Consider the following 19,340-nt stretch of genomic DNA (forward strand, 5'->3'; position numbering starts at 1 on the left):
CCTCATACTTGTGTGCACCCAGACACATGCTGGCTCGGTGTCTGGTGAAGATTCTGCCCCTTATTTTTGGCTGTTTCTCCAGACTTTCCAACAAGGAGCTACCTTCTTAACTAAACACCTGTCCAAGGTTACCCCCAGCCTAGCCTGGGCCCAATGAATCTGCTGAGTTCCACAAAGCAAACCTTAAGAGCTCTATAGGCATCTCCATCACCTCCAGGTCCCCTCTCTCAGGCACAGAGTCAGTCAACACATTCTCTGCAAAAGGCCCAGTCTCTCCACCTTCACACGGGTTCCAGGGATTGGGCTCAGGCCACCAGGCTGGTAGCAGGCACCTTTACCCACTGAGACACCTGACTTTTAGTTACAAAAGTCTACACGATAGTCACTGATTCAAAAATCCCAATCCAAGCCTTCTGTGTGCCAAGCCCTTTCCCAGATCACAAGTACAAGGAGAATTAGCAAGGGTCGGCTGGAGGCTTCCATGCGCTGGTAGGTAACAGTGCACACCTGTGTTGGCATGGGCTCTGGCGATGGGATCCTGAGAAACAGTGTCTAACAAGGACCTCGCAGACCTAAGCCCGTTCTTCTGTCTACCAACTCCACGTAAAAAATAGTGTGTAAGAACCGAAGTCATGGCTGAGCAGACCCACTCTTGTCGTTTCAAAGCGAGGGGTCAAGCACACGTGCCTCAAGCTCTCTCCAGTCATGTGTCCTCACCAGGCCTCTGGGCCAGAATGACCTAAGTTTCTCCACTCTGACTGATGTCTAACTTCTAAGCTCAGGAACACTGAGAGTAGTAAGAAAGGAGACAGACAGACCAACAGACAGATGAGAGGAGGCAGGCTAAGGCAGTCGGTGACAGAGACAGATGAAGACACAGGAAGGAAGACAGAAAACACGCCGCAGTGTCAAGCAGCGGCTGTGGCTGACATAGACACAGGACGGTGCCAAAGAGATGAAGTGAGATGGAAGGAGATTGGGGGAGAAGCAGAAGCAGAGAGAGACAAAATAAACACCTGCAGAGGGAGGGAGGCAGAGACCCAACCCCTGTGTGGAGCACGGGGAGGAACAGCAGAGGCCCAGTGGCAGGGCAGGCACACACCTGGACTCCAACAACACTGACCCTGCCTGGCTCAAGGACTAGGGAGCAGAGGCTAGAGGAAAAGATGGCCACGGGAGTCCACCCAGAAACACATTTCTGTTAGGGGTGGGCGGCAGCAGCGTATGCAGAAAGCCCAACCAAGGTATGAGGACTCTGAGAATATGTAAACCCCGTTGCTTTCAGGTCCATCCCACTAAAACAGCTCTGTCCCGCAGCTCCCATGAGATGCTACTCATCCTTAGACAAAAATCAAGGGCTAGTAAAAGCACCCGGGACCTCAGCAGGATGGAAAGAAGCAAAGAAAGACTCTGAATGAACAGCAGTCGGACAGATGTCCCACCCTCTCCTCTAGGGCACTGTTCATTCCTAATAGAAACGTCACCACCTAGCTGTGCAAAATCATGCTGCAATGGGGAAGGGGTGTGCCACCTTCTTTGGGGACAGAGAGATGAGAGAGAGGAGAGAGAGAGAGAGAGAGAGAACAAGAATGAATGAGAGACAGAAAGGAGATATTACATAATTCCCACTTCTTTCTTCCACCCTTGAAGTCATGTTCTATCTGACAGGCTCCTCTCTGAGGGTGTTGGAGGGGGGGATGACAAATCCAATCCAAAATTCAACAGCCTGTGTTCTGTTTGGAGAGCACACAGTGTACTGTACAGCCCATAAAACTCCAAACAGCCTCCAGACACTGCTGCAATCGTCCTCCATCAAAACACTTTGTCTTGCATACAAAAATAAGATACAGCGCTGAACAGAATACAAAATCAGCCCATTACAGTACAGAGAGACTGCTACTTAGCAACGAGGGGGCTCTAAAGCCTCAATGCTCTACAGGAAGCAAAATCTGCCGAGCCTGTTGGGCAAATGATAAACATTAGCAGTATTAAAAAACACAAAAGCCATGTAAGTGGATAGACATAATGTAGAAACGAATTTATAGAATAAATTGGGATGGGAGGGGGCTTGTAGCGTGTGGGATGAGGCTGGGTGGGATCCAGAAGAGTCAAAGGAATGAGTTCTCCGGTCCTGCTACACTGACATACGTAGAGATGTGCGTACTGGGGAGGGGGGTATGTAACCCCTTCTTCACATGGGTTAGAGGTGAAAGGCTAGAAGAGAACTATCGGAAAAATACTGTTTAATACAATGACCTGCGGAGAATGTCCCCAACTTTCTCAGTTCAGTTAGCCTGAGGTGAAGCCTTGAAGGCTTTGGGACCTCTGAGTGACTCTAAGGTGGGAAGATGTTGGGAGGGGGCACTTATCCTCCAGGGACGAGTAAGCTTGACACCCTGCACCATTGCATATGACACATGCTGTAAACAAAACCCCAGGCCAAAAGAAAAAAAATAACTACCCACCCAAACAACAAAACCCAAAACAACCCATGTGGGCTGGAAAAATCAGTGAATTTCATCAGGTAAAGGGGAAAAAATACTCAGGCTAGGAATCAGAGGCAGGGTTTCGGATCCCAGCCAAAACAGGAGCTAAAAAGCAAAACCATATTCGCCTGCGCTCAGCTGAGGCTCTGGAGGCAAAAATGGAGAAGGGGCGGGGTTGGGGGGATGAGGAGGGGGCTACAGGGAAGGGGCCAGCGTGGAAGGGGGCAGGAAAGAAATGTATTTTTCATCAGCCAGTGTATAATTTATAAACAGCATTAAACAGTTTTTGTTTTCTTTCTCCTCTCTCCCGTGTAGGGGCTTGGACCGCAGTCAAGCCTGCATTAATTTCTGCTTTGGGTACAGTGTGTTCTTGGAGACGCATCTGCAAGCGATCATAAACTCTCTGGAATGCTGGCAGAACATCCAGACCTGCCGGCAGGCCAGTGACGACACCACTCTGGGAAAAAGTTCAGGAAGCTGGCCAAATCCAGAGGAGGGAGAGGAAGAGTGAAGAGTGTGTTCAAGAGGGAGGAGGAGGGGGAGCACTTTCCCTGCTTGTTCCTCTCTGCCACCCCAGTGTGTGGACCTCTGAGACACCCCACTGTCAACAGGAATGCTCAGAGGGTGGGGACTCTCAAGACCCAGGAGGGAGTTAAAGAGCCCCAGAGAGGATATATCCAAGGGTCTCCCGGTTTTTTTTTTTTTACCCTGATAGCAAAAAGGAAAGTTCGTATCCTCCAGAGAGGAGGCAGGGTGAATGGAGGGCCTATAGACTAGGACTCTCCTGTGCCTGGCCAATTCCGAGCTGCAGGTCCTGAGAAGCCATCTTTGAACTCTTAAGGCAGCCTTTTTGATGATCACTGTGGGGACCCCTCATTTAGCAGTCACAGGGACTTGCCAGCTGCCCTCCTTTCCTTCCTCCTCTGTCTGTAAGAACCCTGAAGCCAAAAGCTAAGTGATGGGAGGGAGGAACGGAGGGAGGGAGGGAGGGAGGGAGGGAGGGAGGGAGGGAGGGAGGGAGGGGCAGGTCAATGCATTCATATTTGCCAACTTGTATCCCCCACTCCACCCCATCACAGCAGCCTAAAAAAACAATCTTGCTTCTGGTCCCAACTTTTCTAGCACTTTCCCCTGATCCTTGAATGACTCAGGCCTCAGAGAATAAGCTCAGGCTACCCCATGCTCCCAACGGAAACTGTAAAACCCATCAGCCCAAGCCTTCGTTCCTCTTCTACACTCTGAGTGTGGAGACAAGCCTGGTCACAGGAGTAGGCTCTCTACTAGCATGGCTGACAGTACCAGGCCAAGGGAAAGAGTGTGTTATTCTAGTGTAGGGAGCTCAGGATACTCCACACTGTGGCCATGTCCATCATGAGCTACCTATAGTGACTCTGGAAGGGTCTCCCCATACCATAGAGTCCAGGCCAATCGATAGCCAAAGCCCAGCAGCCCTTCTGAAGGAAAAACACTGTTCTCGGTCACTCCTGTCTCAATATGCGGTCTTCCAGTGCTGGGGAGTTAGAAGTCACTCTACCCTTCCCCATTTCTCATGCCTCTGTCCTGGGCCCTGCATACCTTCCTCTGTCCTCCACACACCCTGCCCACAGACCCCACCCCAAGTGATACCCACCATTCTCACAGTCCGGATTCTGCCATCCCTCCTGAGCACTGCCCGCACTGTCTCTACAGGGTCCGCATCATCTGAAGCTCTCCAACCCTTCCTTCTTGACACTTGGTACTACTCTTTCACCACTGTTTTATAATTAACCTGATGCCTCCTGCTAGACCAAGTTCCTCGAGGGGAAGGATGCTGGGGCATCCATCACTGCTCAATGCACACAGCCTCACCCAGTAGCGCACATTAAGCATGCACTCGGTCCAAAAGCAAATGATACCCCCAGGATGGGGCCTGACCACCTAGACACCCAGACCCCTCCAACCAAACAGCTGTGTCCAAAACAGAGCAAGCAGTTGTAGTGTGTTTATAAGCTGGCAGTCTGTCAAGCCAAGGTGTGGCAAGCTCATATAAGCCGAATGGGAAGGTTTATACAGGGCAGGTTCAGAACCCACTGAGTCACAGCCTGTGGTCTGTGGTCTGTCCAGCCTCACATCCCAGCTGGAAATCACCTCTTTTTAAAAAGCAAATGCAAAGAGCTGGGGACCTGTCAATGCTTCCTGGATTACTCCCATGGGAACAGGGCAGTGTATGAGGCTTTAGAGTCATCTCTGGACATGGACAGTGGGCTGGGACTCTTCTGCTGCTTGCCACAGCCCTATACCTACCTTTTGGCAAAAACTCGAGTGGAAGTCATTGCTCTTCCCTCTATGAGCCATATCCCCAATCCTTAAGCCCTTGTGATCCTCAAAACCATCTCTAAAAGGCAGATTTGGACCAGACTGGTCATTAGTTAATGAGTTATGTTGATAGTGGTCAATTTAAACATACTGTTATCAGGTATACCTCATAAACACTTGGGTAGTTAAAGCATTCAAATCGGGCAAGAAACTTCAATTAAAGTGAACATTCACTACCACCATTTAGGGTCTTAAAACCCAGCACAACTAAAAAGGAGAAAGTAAGAGAGACGTGAGGGGAGAAATCGCAGCCTCTCACAAGGGCCTCCTACAGGGCAAACTTCTAATTAAACAAATTGTCAATTTCAACACAATGAAAACTGATTTAAGAGAGTAAATTTAGTATTCTAGTCACTGCAAATAAGAGCTTGCCTTGTTGATCTCCTACAGGCTGATTTCATCTGATAGGGAAGTGAGGAGGAGGAAGAAGAGGACAGGAGGAAAAGGAAAGACTCAGAAGAGGTAAGGCAAGCCAGACCCGAGTCCTTCCTTACAGAAATAACATCATGGAATTCAGTGCATTCTCTCCTTCGGCATCGCAGAAACTCCTGTTTTCACCCCACCCCTTCCAGATCAGAAAAAAAATAATATAAAAAAATAATCGCGTACGATGACAAACTTGGCTGAGCACACACTGTACATACTGTACCCACAAGTCTGGCTCCTAGCCAGACCTGGCTCAGTGCCAGGTCTACAATAACAAACACAGGCTGTGCTAGCCAAGAGGGGGTGGGGCGGCCAGCACCAGCTAGGGAGGGAGGAAGGGAGAGGCATGCAGCCTGGTGGAGCAGAAGGAACAACCAGGATGAGCCTGGCAAGGACGGCCTGCCGCAGCAGAAACACTGAGAGAGCCCCCAGGACCCCTTCCCAGGATGGAGTTCACGTCTCTACACAGCCTGTCCTTAAAAACAAAGGAGAAGGACAAAAGCAGGCTCCCTAGGCCCCGGGCAGCGATTCATCTTCCCAGCTCCAATCCTTTACCGTCTATAAATCGGGTCTCCACTACAGATCCTGAGGTGGGCCTCACTGTCAGTTCCTAACACAAAGCCTTCAAACCAGAGAAGCAAAAAAATCTATGCTGTCTATGGTATGTTCCAGGGTGTCACGATTGATCGGTAGGTAGGTAGGTAGGTAGGTAGGTAGGTAGATATCAATCAGACAGATAGATAGACAGACAGACAAAAGTTGCCCTTTTTTAAAGACAGGGTGTTAAGTAACCAGGCTGGCCTTGAATTTGCCATGTAGCTGTAGCTGGCCTTGAATTCCTGACCCCTTTGCTTCTACTTCCCAAGTGCTGAGATTATATCCTCTAATGCAACAGAGTTAGTTCCCCTATCTGCTATGGGGGTAGTGGTTGCTAGAAGACCAGGGACCCCTCAGACCCAAACCCTAACCTGCAGCAGGTTCAGGTCTCTACAGGGGGCAAAGGTCAGGAAGTGGTCTAGCCTCCCTGGCTTTTGGTGTTTCTTGGACATCAAGACATCCTGCAGGAGTGAGGTGTCTGAAGGCAATGGGACAAAAAAGAAAAAGAAAAGAAAAAAAAAACAGACTGGAAAGTCTCAGACTCTGCAGGCTATGAGCTGTGTAGCTGTGTGCCGGGGTGAATTAAAACAAAATGGTGACTCATCACCAACCCCTCCCTCACAAGGGCATTGGCAGATGGGTTTCAAAGGGACCAACCATATCATGGAAAACTAAGAAAACACAGCTCACTTCCTGAGGCTGGAGAAGCATAAAGACCATGAGACCCTCGAGTGGTGACTTAGATGGGACCAAAGTGGACACCCTCTCGGGACATGCCAGCTTGCAGCAAAGTGATGAGAAGTCAGAAGCAGGGACACCAAACCCACCTAAAAGAAAGAGCTCAGTAGCTCTGAGCACCTCTCAGCCACACTCCCCAATACTGTATGTAGACACGGTTCACAACAGAGCTGGTGACCAAGTCACGCCTGCTTCCATTGCCTGGAAGAGTGGGTCTAGTGTGTCCCCATTCCATGAAGCCCCTCGGCCATGAAAGGATTTCTGCTGCAGGTGAGGCCAGACAGGACCGTGGAGTCTTCGAGGTGCTCATCAAATGCCTACCTAGGCAGCACTCACTAGCTCATCTAAGCATTTGCTGATGCCAAGCAATGTTAGACGTAACATTGGCCTGATCCTGTGCCCTAGCAGTTTGCTGTCTGTACTTACCAAGTACCCACCACACCGTGGGCATAGGGGCAAAAAGGTTGTGTGAGCCTTTACAAGCTAAGTTCTCCGGGTTTGAGTTAACCGTTCCTGCTTTACAGACAAGGATGCTGAGGCTCCAATAAGCCAAGCTGCCTCATTAGAAAGTAGGTGCCCAAGTTTCCCCGCACTCCATTATCCTGCTTCTCAAGAGGGGAGATAAGGCAAGCCCAGAGAAAACAGCGACACAGAAGAAGGATTGTGCTCAAAGCATCAGCTACAGAAATGGGTGCCAGAGGAGGGCATGATTACCTCTGACTGAAAGTGGGGAGTGGCTGAGGTGGTCTTGTTTTTTAAAAGAGTCTGGAACCTTTTTTAAAACCTGGAAAGGTGGGAGAAGGGTTCTGCCATGCAGGTAGAAGACAAACAGAACCAAAGCACTCGGTAACCACTGTGTGAATGAAGCCGCGTGAGCCACACAGCTAAGTTTCAGTGGGGGTACCACAAAGCTGCCGATGAGAACTTACACCATCATCCACAGACAACCCACCAGGCTGGAAGCATCCAGGATGAAATGATGAGGCATGCCCCGGGGTGACAGTTTCAGAGGTAGGCAACACGGAAGGAAGTCTAGGTAGAAACCATCCTATCACTACCTGTGAATCACCTAACTGCATGCAGGCCAGGGAACTTTCTATGGAGACGTGTAGTATTATTTCATCCAATTCTCAAAGCAGAAAAACCACCTCGATGTGAGGGCAACATCTCATCTGCACTGACAATCAGAGAAGGCTGAATTTGTCCACAGTCACACAGTCAGTGACAAATTAGGGTCACGAGTGAGGACTGGAATCACATGCTAAAATCCCAGAGGACATACTGCTTGACGCAACATGGCTAAAGCAGGGGCAGTTATTGGTAGTCACCTACATAAAGAGAGTAAGACCAAAGAAGATGGGCCGCTTCTCCCCTACAAGACGAGTGCAAAGATTAAAGACCAAGCTACTATAGGGAGAAGGCTGTGACCTGACAGGGAAGTCACTGGTGCCACAGAAGGCAGGCTGCACCCTCAGCTTAAAGCCTGCAGAGTCAAGTCTGCAGGATCCTTCTCAGTACCCAGAACATCAGGCACAAAGGGTGTCAAGGGCTTCTCCCCTCTTTACCCAGCTCTGGGGCAGAACAGCTTTGCCCGAACATGAGCAAAATAACTGGCAGCCGTATACTCAACCCCACTAGAATTGGATAAAATTAACTTGCAAAAGACAGCTCGCTATAACTAGCTTTGAGTTCCAACCTTTCTATATCTATTTAATTAAAGGCTCTTGTATAATGTGAACCCAATAGTCAGATTCATTAGACAGCGAGAACCTAATTCCACAACTGTTTCTGCTAATGAAACTGCAGTCTACTTTAGGAGGTAGATCGCACAGGGCATGGGTTCCAGTGATGGCCTGGGAACCCCAGGGGAAAGCATACAGCTAGGTTCCTCTGATGGGCACCCTCTCAGGGTGGCTCTTCTGCAACATGGAACTGGAAGGAAGATCCAAGGGACACAGTGGACCAAAGCCCTGGTTGGCAGTGAAGACAACCAGACCAGGGCCAGCTCTGAGTTAAGGGTGAAACGGCAAGAGGGGGGCCACTGAAGGAGACCTTGCCTACCTGAATGAGCCAGTAAATGCATTCTCAGTCGCAAACTGTCCAGGAACCGTTTTCCACAGAGTTCACACCCGTATGTTTTCATCCCACTGTGCAGTTTCCTGTAGGGGAAAGGAGAAGACAGGTTGTCACTGCTCTGACTGGACAGAAGGCTCACCCTCCTACACACATACACACCCCTACAGGCTTTCAGAGTAATCCCCAGGGAGAACAGGAGGTGGTGGTAAGGGGTGGTACTGGTAGGAGTCTCATCCCATTCCTGATTCTGGGACAATCCCTATATGTCCTGTGCCCATGGACTGCTGGATCCGGTACCCATGGATGGCTGTATCCATTCCTAATCTTGTTTCTAGAACACCCCCCATTGCTTTAACACTGGTACTCAGACTCAGAAATCAGATCTGAGTTCAGAAGAAAGGTTTCAGCATATAGGGCACTCAAACAGACAGAGGGTTCACTGTCAAACTAGTACACATCCTGGATCAAGCCCTTCTGGCCTTTGCTCATCTCCAGGCAGCATTAACTCATGCCCTCTCCTACCCATCACTGGGCTGTGCCAGACTCAAGCTCCTGCCACCTGCCATACTCAGAAGGGTACACTGATGTCTTGTCTTTCTCCTCATCTCTAAGGCCCAAAGGCTGGGTCTTTCCAAATGGGCCTAAGAAGCAACAGGTTCTATGAACAAGTATGCTTCTCTCTTTCTCTCAGTAGCTAGATGCTCTTAGAGTAGCCATGACCCCATCTCCAACCCTGACAGACAGAAGAATTGCAAAAACATCAGACAGCTTCCACCAAGAACAAGGTCCTTTATCCTGCCAAGATCTTTTCATACCTGTCATCTCCTTACCACCGTTAAGATTCTATGAAGTGGCATGTCATCACCATGGCAACAACTGGTCAAAAGCTCTGAGACAATGATACCTCTTATCCTACGTCTCCACTGGGCTGTTTCTGCTCAGACCCTTTGCCATGGAACTGGTCATTTTCAAGGAACTCAGTGGGACAGGAAGTAAGGAGCTGAGCATTGGGAGGGGCTCTGAGCTACTTATGTGAGCTGGCCCCAAATGCTGACTCTCCTTCCATCGCACTCCTATCCTCAAGTCTCAGAGGCCACTGCTTGATCCAGGATCCAGCTACAACACCTACTCCAATCTCTGTTTCTCCCCTGTCACTAAGGACCAGAGTAGAGAGTAGCAGACAGACAGGACCTGAGGGCAGCGGGACAGGTGGGAGACATGGGACTCTCTGAGAGCCTTCACTACTGCTGCAGAATGACGACGGTGTACTATAAAACCACGGTGGGCTGCAAAACTGGTTCTGGCTATGCTAGGGAAAACCAGGTGATATTACATACTGGAACTGGCATTGCCAAATCACAAATGACACCCAACCACACACTGCTACCAACTTAAGAGATTCCTGCGCTGTACTAACCATTCAGGGGCCCCCAGGGGAGCCTCGGTAGCATGCCAAGCAATGGGGCCACCTTAGCATGAGGACGGCACCCGACACCGTGTGTGCAGCCTCCCGATAGGGATCACAGGCAGTTCTTTGCAGAACTCTTTCTCAATCATATTGTTCTGTTTGCTGCCTTCCTCTTCCCCCTTGCCAAAGACGAATGATTTCTCAAGCACAAACACATAAACACACACGGTCTCCCACAACACTCTAGGGCGCCCCACCCATCCCCCATGCGTTATCTCACTCTTGGCTGTGGCTGATCTATCCAAATTGAGAAAGAGTACGGAACATTTTAACTGAACATTCTTTACTCTGATTATATTTCACAATGTCAGGGCACTGGGGCATGTCCGAATAGTGTTTGGGGCAAAGTGTGTTTTTAAATAGGTACCCAGGCATCTCTCTCTCTCTCTCTCTCTCTCTCTCTCTCTCTCTCTCTCACACACACACACACACACACACACACACACACACACACACAGGGGCGGGGCACAGTGGGGCACTCCTGTCCCTTGCCTGGGCATGATAAATATTTGCCTTTCTAAGGGAGCTACACAACACAAAGACTCTTCAAGGGTGGTTTCCCAGGTGCTTTCCGGAAAGCTGATTAGAGTGGGGTCCAACTGATTGTTACCTTTTAATCATTTATGATTTCTTAGCTTCCAGGGGTGTCCCTGCCTGGGAGGCATAGGAGGACCCCATATGCATTTGTCTTTCCAAAGGATTGTGGATGGCCAGTCTTCAGATCTGGGGAGCACCCCCAACAGCCTACACTCGATTCCTCCTCCAGAGTTCCAGATCAAATCTCTCACCCCGATCGACACTCTTAAGTAACAGCCTTGCCTTTTCCCCGGATATGGGAAGATTTGCTCAGCAATTGCTGAAAGTGGCTTTTCTTCCAGTTGCCAACCAGACTGGCTCTGTGTGAAAGGGGATGGATTCCAGACTGTTTCTTTCCTGTAAACGTTTTGCAGGGCACAGGAGGAAGGCCAAGCACACAGATGTAAAACCGACTCTCACCCTGACCCAGCCCTGGCTGGTTGAAAGACCTTGGACAAGTCGTATTGTCACACCCACTTGAATTATATTTTACCTTTTTGAGACAGAGGGTCTTTATGAAGGGTTGATGGACCTGAAACTCGATCTGCAGACCAGGCTGGCCTTGAGATCTCAAAAGATCTGCCTGCCTCTGCTTCTCGGGTGCCGGAATCCAAAGTGTGTACTACCACATCCAGTTATCAAATTCTTTCTCACTTGTAAAATGACATAGCTTAGTAACTAAAATTGTAGGTGGAGATAAGTTTAATTATTCAAAAGTCTCAGCCATATCCTATTTGAGTTTGCCTCCAAGGAGTTCCTGAAAGGGACAGTTATTTTCCTGGGCCATGATCTGCGTGTCACTGCCTATTGTAATGTACCGTGACACCCAGGTCATAGGCTATGATATAGCAAACAAAACTCTAAACCCAACCCAGCAATCTGTGCACTTTAAAACCTTCTAATCCAGAGGGCCTTTTTCTTGTCTTTCTCTCAGCAAATGAACCTTCTAGAAGTCATCAGGAGCCTTTCCTCTGAACTGCTTCAGTCACCGTTTCTTCAGTAACACATGTATTCTCTCTTACCCAATTCTCAGGGGTAGCATGCTGTCCTGAAACTGTCCTACTAACTCAGTGCCCCACACAGGTTCCCAGAGACTCAGCATGGCATCCGTGGGAGATCACATGTAGCAAGGACAAAGGTCACTGTTGACAGGGAGAACCAGGCAAAGCATACAAAGTTCAAGACAGAAAGAGGGGGGCAACTTCACAGGCCGGTCTGGAACGTCAATGGTGCCCTATATTAAGTTTGCTCATTTTAAAAAATAAAAAAGTTATTGTTTACACAGCAAGGAAGAAGATTGGAGGCTTCTCTCAATTCCAAGAAAGCCTAAGTGGCAGAGAAGAAATGAGTAGATTCTACAAACCCAGCAACCAGCCGACTCCGGCACAGTCTTCAGAGTCTGCAGAGACAGAATCCCACCTAAATAACACCTTTGTCCTTGGCCACCTCTCTTTACTCACTGTCGCCACAATCTGCAGAGATTTTTGACCAAAATGCCAACCTTACCTTTCTCCTGGCCATGTTCAACACATCTACCTAGTCCTATCCTGTCTTCACAAGGCTTAATTTCTTACTTTGCACTGCCTCCCTTGATGATGGAGGCACGTGTTCATTCTCCAGGAGTAAGCCAGACTGATGGGTGCCATTTTGAAAGTCACCAGGTAATAGAGTGGTTCCATCTATCGCCGACAACATGTGACCGAAAATTAACTCACCGTGCAGGGAACAGAAGTTCACTTATACTCAAGAAGATAAAAAAGTTAATTCCTGAACACATCTACCTATTCCCTCAAGAAAGAGAATCAGTGTGAGAAAATTACATCTACACAAATCTGAACCTTTTAGTAACACAAGAGAAGGGCTCATTTTCTCTCATTGCTCTCTCCACCGTAGCTCTCACTTATAAAACCACTCTGGCCAGGTTGTCACTGGGACCATATCTGTGCTCACTGAGTCTGCAACGCATGGAGATTCTGTCTGGTTTGGACCACTAACTGCTCAACGTCTATCTTGCCTTTGCTTTCTAAGACCCATTTTAAAGGGACTGTTCAAAGCCAAAGAAACCCCTCTAGGAAAAGCAGGTGTAGGTCTATATTCTCTTTATCTTAGAAGTAATCTGAATACAACAGCTACACAGACAGCCTCCATTCCAGAACCAGACCTTACCTCGTGTCTCTTGACATCCATACAAGGAAGGCCTATGGTAATTTTCTGGAAAGATAAATGTTGAGCCTCACACCAACCTCACCCATCCAGAATAGGCCTCCATCAACCCAGTTCAAAAGCGACAGCACAAGAACATGCGTGTTATCAAGGAGTGACTCTTCATGTCTTCTCTACCTCAATCCCCAGGACAGCTGGCCCTAACCTTAAGAGAGCCCTGAATGCATGCCCTCCACAGAAGTTGTACATTTCCACCCACTCAGCAAAGAACCAAGGATGAGGATGAGGATGAGGATGAGGATGAGGATGAGGATGAGGAGGGGCTTCAGAGCATTGCCAAAAGTAAAGGACCAGAGGCTTTGGCTTGTGGATTGGGGGATGAAGGAGCTCAAGGCCCAGTACTGGCCATACCACATTTCTTCTCGTGTTTTATATGGGGATAAACGGCAAAGATGGGGCTTATCCACGAGCTAGCAAGAAGGGAAAAGCTCGAGGTTCCAGTAGCCCAAGGGCTGTACTCCCTCACTCTGCTGAGAGGAAGCTGAAATAGTGTGATCTGTGAGTTTGGGGGAGAAGAGATCAGAACAGGGAACCTGGAAACTAGGACAAGCCACTGGCAGAGAATGCCCAGCCAGACACTGGACAATGTTTGACCCATTCTTGGTTAACTGATATATCTTCTGAACTAATCCTCAGACCAGGCCAATAAGGCCCAAAAGATTCTTCCAATTCACTCAGGGCCTGGTCAGAGGCTAAACTGTTTATGGCAGTCCTGGACACTGGCAATTTTGTTCTTGTTTGTTTGTTTTGGTAATACTGGGGACTAAAAACCTTGAGCACGCTCCCCCTTTAGTTTTTTTCATTGTGACACAGGATCTCCCTAGGTCACCAGGCTGCCTTGAACTCCTGCTGTCCTCCTAGGGTCTCAGCCTCCAGGGGACAGGGTGACAGGTCCGTAACCCAAACCCCAGCTAGGGCACTTACCTTCTAATTCATGACCAGGTGTACTAGTTTCATTTTTGTTACTATGATAACATGCTTTGGCAAAACAAGCCTACTAGTGGGAGAACGTTGTTCATTTATGCTTACAATTCCAGGTTCAAGTCCACCATCACAGAGAAGTCACAGCATGAGGAGCTGGAAGCAGCCAGGCACATCCACAGTTGGCAGCAGAGAGAAATGAACCCTGCAGGCTCACCTGCCTGCCTGCCTGTGCTCAGCTCCATTTCTCTACCCTTAGGTAGCTCAGGATCCTCTACCTAGGGAATGGCACCACTCACACAGAGACAAGCTCATCCTTACATAATTGAAGACAGCCAATCAGACATGCACACCAGCCAACCCAATGGAGACAATCTCTCCTTGAGACTTTTTATCTCAGGGGATTCTGGGTATGTCAAGGTGACAGGATTTGACCCATTTGGTGATTCTGTGGCAGCCTCAAGAAGGACCCAAGACTTCATGTGAATGATACCCAGACCAAGGTCTAAATGCACTCTCAAAAGCCTGAAGCTCATGCGAGCAACCACCCTCTCAAAAGATCCTCTACTCACAGGGGAAGCTAGCTAACCCCATGCGAAATGCCTGGGCCTCTCTGTCAACAAACACTGACTCCCAGCCAATCTCTCCCCGTGGGGACATCATGAACTAGGCCAAAGCTTCTAGCACCAAAAGAAACAGACTCTCAGCACAGCTACAAAACCTTCTAGCTGGGCTCGCTCACCTTTCTAAACAGCAGCTAAACTGAGAGGAGGAAGAGACTTCAATCTTGGGCTTTCTCACCTTCCTCAAGACTGTTGTGGTTTAAAAAACAAAACAAAACAAAAAAAAACCTTAAGTCTGAGGCTCACAGACCCTTATTTCACAGGTCAAAGGTCAAAGGTCAACCAGTCAACAGTATTCTGAGGAAGTGCTGGCACAAAGATGAGCCCACTGGAGAGTTCCTCTACAAAGCCAACTTCCGGGGAAATGGAGTCTATGTGTACTACCCAGCCCGGCCTCCTACATTTTCTGCAGGTTTGGTGTCTGTCCACTTCCTTGGTTTGTTTTTGGTTTTGACACAAGATTTACAACCCTGACTCACCTTGAACTCACTCTGTCTGTAGCCCAGGCTGGCTCCAGGCCCATAATCCCCCTGCCTCAGCCTCTCAAATGCCAGGATCACAACATGTGCTAACATGCTCAGCCCTCTGCATGGAGCTTCGTGGGAAAGGAAACCTTTGAACGGTGAGTGCTACCACAGACCTCCTCCCTAAACCAAAGCAAGCTCTTCAGATGACCCGAGGACACTTGATGAATGTTCCCTACCTTCTAAAGGTGACATTAGATCTTCCCAGAGAATGTTTCTTAATGTCAGCAGCCGTGTCATATTCCAAGAGGGGTCATTAGTCACTCCCTGTGTCATTGTGCTATACATCACTCAAGACTAAGCTGTTTCCATGTTCCTCAGAACTCCAAGCTTAAGGACAGGAATCATGGTTCCATCTCTGCCTTTAACACAGATGGAAGCAGATGGAGACACAGAACTTCTAGTGAAGTGGTCTCTAACTGCTCTAAGACAAAGGGACATACCTGGCCACTGCCACGTAGTCCCGTGTAACTGCCTGGTGCCTGAAAGTGTGCTTGAGCCACAGGGGAAGGGCAAGGACAGTTCCAGACTCAGCTAGGCATGGGTCCCTTTCATTTTCTCAAGACAGAAGGGAAATTGTCCTTTCAACCGCTTCTTTTTAAAAATGTGGAGATTAGATAGTCATTTGACAAGCTGCACATGCATAGCTGGTATTACTACAAATTATCCTTCTAGCAATATAGTCCATGGCTCTTTGACTAGTCAATATTAATAAACATTACCCAATGCTTTTACAACACAATTTATTTTTTAATACAGATCTTTATGTATGCCATAAAGTAAATATACTAATAAAAGCCAAGGATTTCAAAGAAGCGATTTTAAAAACAATGAGAATGAACAGTATTGGTTAACACGTTCCCTGCTGCAGGTTTGCTAGGGATGCAGGCTCACAGAAGATGAGAGGCAAGGGGCCATTCTGGTTGATTTGGAGTCTCTGTAAGGGAAGGAGAAGGAATACCAAGGAGCCATGCTTTCTCAAGAATCATCTCAATAGAAGCTATGTGTTGACCAGGCTTATGTGTCTGCTGGGCTGGGAGCAGGACAGTGGTTTTCACTCCAGGTATCCTAGGATATAGCAGACACCCTCAGTCAAATCTCTTGTCTCTCCAGCCCTTTGCATCTTTGCAGGCAGGCACGACTAGATCAAGATGATCTCATAGATTCTTGATAGTCTGCTTCACAAACTGCAAGGTGGTGGGGTTGACGCAGGCTACACTGGCTGGACCCTATCCCTCTCATGAGGGGTCCACAGCACATGCAAAAGGTTTCATGTAATGCACAATGCACCTTATGAAAATGTCGGAAACAAACCTCAAAGGGAATTTGAGGAGGAAATGTGGGAGATGGAGAAGCCTGCCTTCCCTCTATACACATGCCCACCCACTTCAGTACAACTGTACCCGTTGCCTGAGAGAGAAATCTCTTCTCCATCCCTATTACGGGCTCTCAGCACAAAAGCCATTCATACGTCAATGACCCCTACCTGGCCGACTGATGAGGGGATGGGATAGTCCTGTGCTTCAAAAAGCATCCGAGCCCTGGAGAGATGGTTCTGTGGGTAAGGTGCAGCAGAAGGACCTCTCAGATCAGACCTTCAGCTCCTACATGAAAGAGGGGTATGGTCTTGTATATCTGTGAGCCTGCTACTACTGGAAAGGTGGAAAAGATGGGCGGATCCCTAGAGATGACGGGCTAGCTGATCCAAGCAGTTGATGGACTCTGGATTCAGTGAGACCCTGTTTTAAAAGATACGGCGGAAGACAGGTGGTGGTAGCACTTGCCTTTAATCTCAGTATTTGGGAGATAGAGGCAGGTGGATCTCTGTGAGCTCAAGGACAACCTGATTAAATATAGTCAAGACTGTATTTAATGAGAGCTTTCTCGAGAAAAGAAAACTGAAGAAAAAGAGGGGGGAGGGCAGGATAGGAAGTGACAATGTAACTCGCTGATCTATCTCCCTGAGACAGTGTTCTAAGATGGACCCTCAGGGCCTCTGAGCATTGGGTGGCCTGGGCTCCTGGATGTTACATAACCTACCCCTTGTTTTAAAATACCGAGTTCTCCCAAGTCATTTATTTGAAATATCTCTATCAACAAATTTCACCAAGAACAAAAGTTTTTCATTTGGGCTCTGGGCTGTGGGCTGATGGTATCACGCACAATCACATACAGTCTCTTTCAACAAGGTCTTATAGCATGCTTATCTGTGGAGTTGCTGGTAGCCAAATATGACTGAAATGTTCTATTTATGCTCACTGGATTAAGGAGATGTTGCAACACTGCACAAAAACCTGGCAGATGTAAGCAAGGTATTACAGCCAAGGCAGTTAAGATCTGAAGGCAGGAATCAATACACGCGTTTGTAGTTTTTCTTTCAACAAAGAAGAAAAGTTGTGTGCGTGTTAAAAAAGAAAGAAAGAAAAGAAAAAGAAAATGAGAGGAGAGGAAAAATAGTAAAAAGCTTCAAGATTTATAGCGTGCCTGAGCTTCTTCCAAACCCAAAACAGGGTTCTGTGGTGCATGCTAAATGGTGTCAGCCCAGGGGAAACAGAAATAAATCCAAAGCTCTCTCTCTCCAGTTCCTCAGGGCCCTATAAGGGAATCGGGCTACAGTTATGGAGGAGCGGGGCCTGATTTTTTTTTTAAATCTTTCTCTCTGTCTCCCATACAAGGTTTTTCTCTAGCACAAATAGCCAGTTTCTATGAAAACAGCTTTGAACACTCTGCAGACACTTTGGGGATCTCCCAGTGTTGCCTGGGTATGGGAGATGATGTCTTTGTCTCTTGGTTATCAGGAATTGTTTCTTGGGTTTCCACTTCAGCCAGGAGACCAGGATGCTGCCTGTAAATCCTAGGGACCCATCTGTAAACTCGGGCCACTGTAGAGACCAACGGGGCCTCTTAAAGCCCCCGCAAGCACATGCCTTCGGAATTAAACCACCCTGAAAACCCTTTTAATGTATATTGCCTCATTCTTCCAGCTTACTACACTGAAAATTAAATTACTTTTCTATGAGGATTCTGAGCTAGAAAGCCAGGCTCTCTTACATCAGTTGTGAACACCAGCAATGAGCTGGGCAGATTATCTCTATGGACATCAAATCACACTCAAATCACGGTGGGGGAAATTATTGTCATTTTAATGAAGGGGAAATACAGAGTTTTTTTACTTTTTTTTTCAGTTTGAAAATAGAGATTGAGATTTGTCAGTTTTGAGACAGATTGTTATTTTAAAACAAAACAAAACAAAGCCTACCCCCCCCTCCAAAAAACCCTACCACTTTCTTCTAGACCAATGAGGGAAAAAATAATAATAAAACCTTTAATCCTAGAACTCCAGAGGCAGAGGATCTCTTGATTTTGAGTCCACCCTGGTCTACATAGAGAGATATAGTCAGCCAGGGCTGCTCACAGTGAGACTCAGTCGAAAGAGAGAGAGAGAGAGAGAGAGAGAGAGAGAAGGAAGGAAAGAGAAGGAAAGAAGGGGGAGGGAGGAAGAAAGAGGAAGAGAGGAGGGAGGGAGAGAAGGAGGGATTAAGAAAGACATACATACATACACCCAGAGCGGGGAGAGGGGAAGGAGGAGGAGGAAGAGGAGGAAGGGGGGGGGGAGAAATACACAATGAAGTCATCTCAGGTTATTTAGTCCCAAAGGGAGAGTGAACCTTATTTCACATTGAAGGGGCTTTCTGAAAACAACCAGCCAGAAAAGATACACTGGACTAGACTTCCCAACCTGAGCTACAGAAAAGCACAGAGAAGTCCCAAGGAAAGAGGTGGAACAATGGCCCCCACACTCCACTTCCAGGATCCCCTCACACAGGTTTCAGGACGCACCTCAGGGAGGACACGTTGACTCTTTCCTTACCAATGCCCATGCTATGTCTGCTATGCACCTGTGTGCCAACTCCCACATAAGCCGGACTGTGCCAGAGCCACAGCCTGCCGGGGTAGCTTCTATACCAACAGTGCTCTGTAACTGCGCTTTCTCGGTCTCCTTTCCAGGGTCTAAAATGCCCTGCAGGTGCCCAATGGGCATTTGCTATTCCTTATCTCACCTAGACTGCAAGCTTTGTCAAGGCAGAAGCTCTCCGGTGTGCTGTCAGAACCTGGCAGGAAGCCTGGGACACAGTCAGTGGGTATTCCTCAACAGAACTTTATTGAGATATTATCCACACACCCTACAATTTACCTTTTTAATGAGTGCTGTTGAGAGGGTTTGCTTTTAATACATTCACAGAAGTGTGCACCCGTCGCTGCTATCTAATTCTAGAATATTTTCCCTACACTAACAATGGCTGCCCTTCTCTCTTCTGTTCAAGCC

At 48.0% G+C, this 19,340-nt stretch overlaps 1 protein-coding gene across 2 annotated transcripts in view; it reads right to left on the minus strand.

Annotated features, from left to right (window-relative positions):
• Positions 1-19,340, minus strand: part of Zbtb16 (zinc finger and BTB domain containing 16) — a 176,513-nt gene that overhangs the window by 76,124 nt on the left and 81,049 nt on the right. For both annotated transcript variants that reach the window (XM_029481755.2, XM_021171973.3), the window contains exon 3: positions 8,664-8,761. In XM_029481755.2, the coding sequence (XP_029337615.1) occupies positions 8,664-8,761 (98 nt within the window). The remainder of the gene's footprint in view (positions 1-8,663; positions 8,762-19,340) is intronic.

The sequence above is a fragment of the Mus caroli genome, unplaced genomic scaffold (assembly GCF_978045245.1).
Source record: "Mus caroli unplaced genomic scaffold, Mus_caroli_1 scaffold_11, whole genome shotgun sequence".
Lineage (NCBI taxonomy): Eukaryota > Metazoa > Chordata > Mammalia > Rodentia > Muridae > Mus > Mus caroli.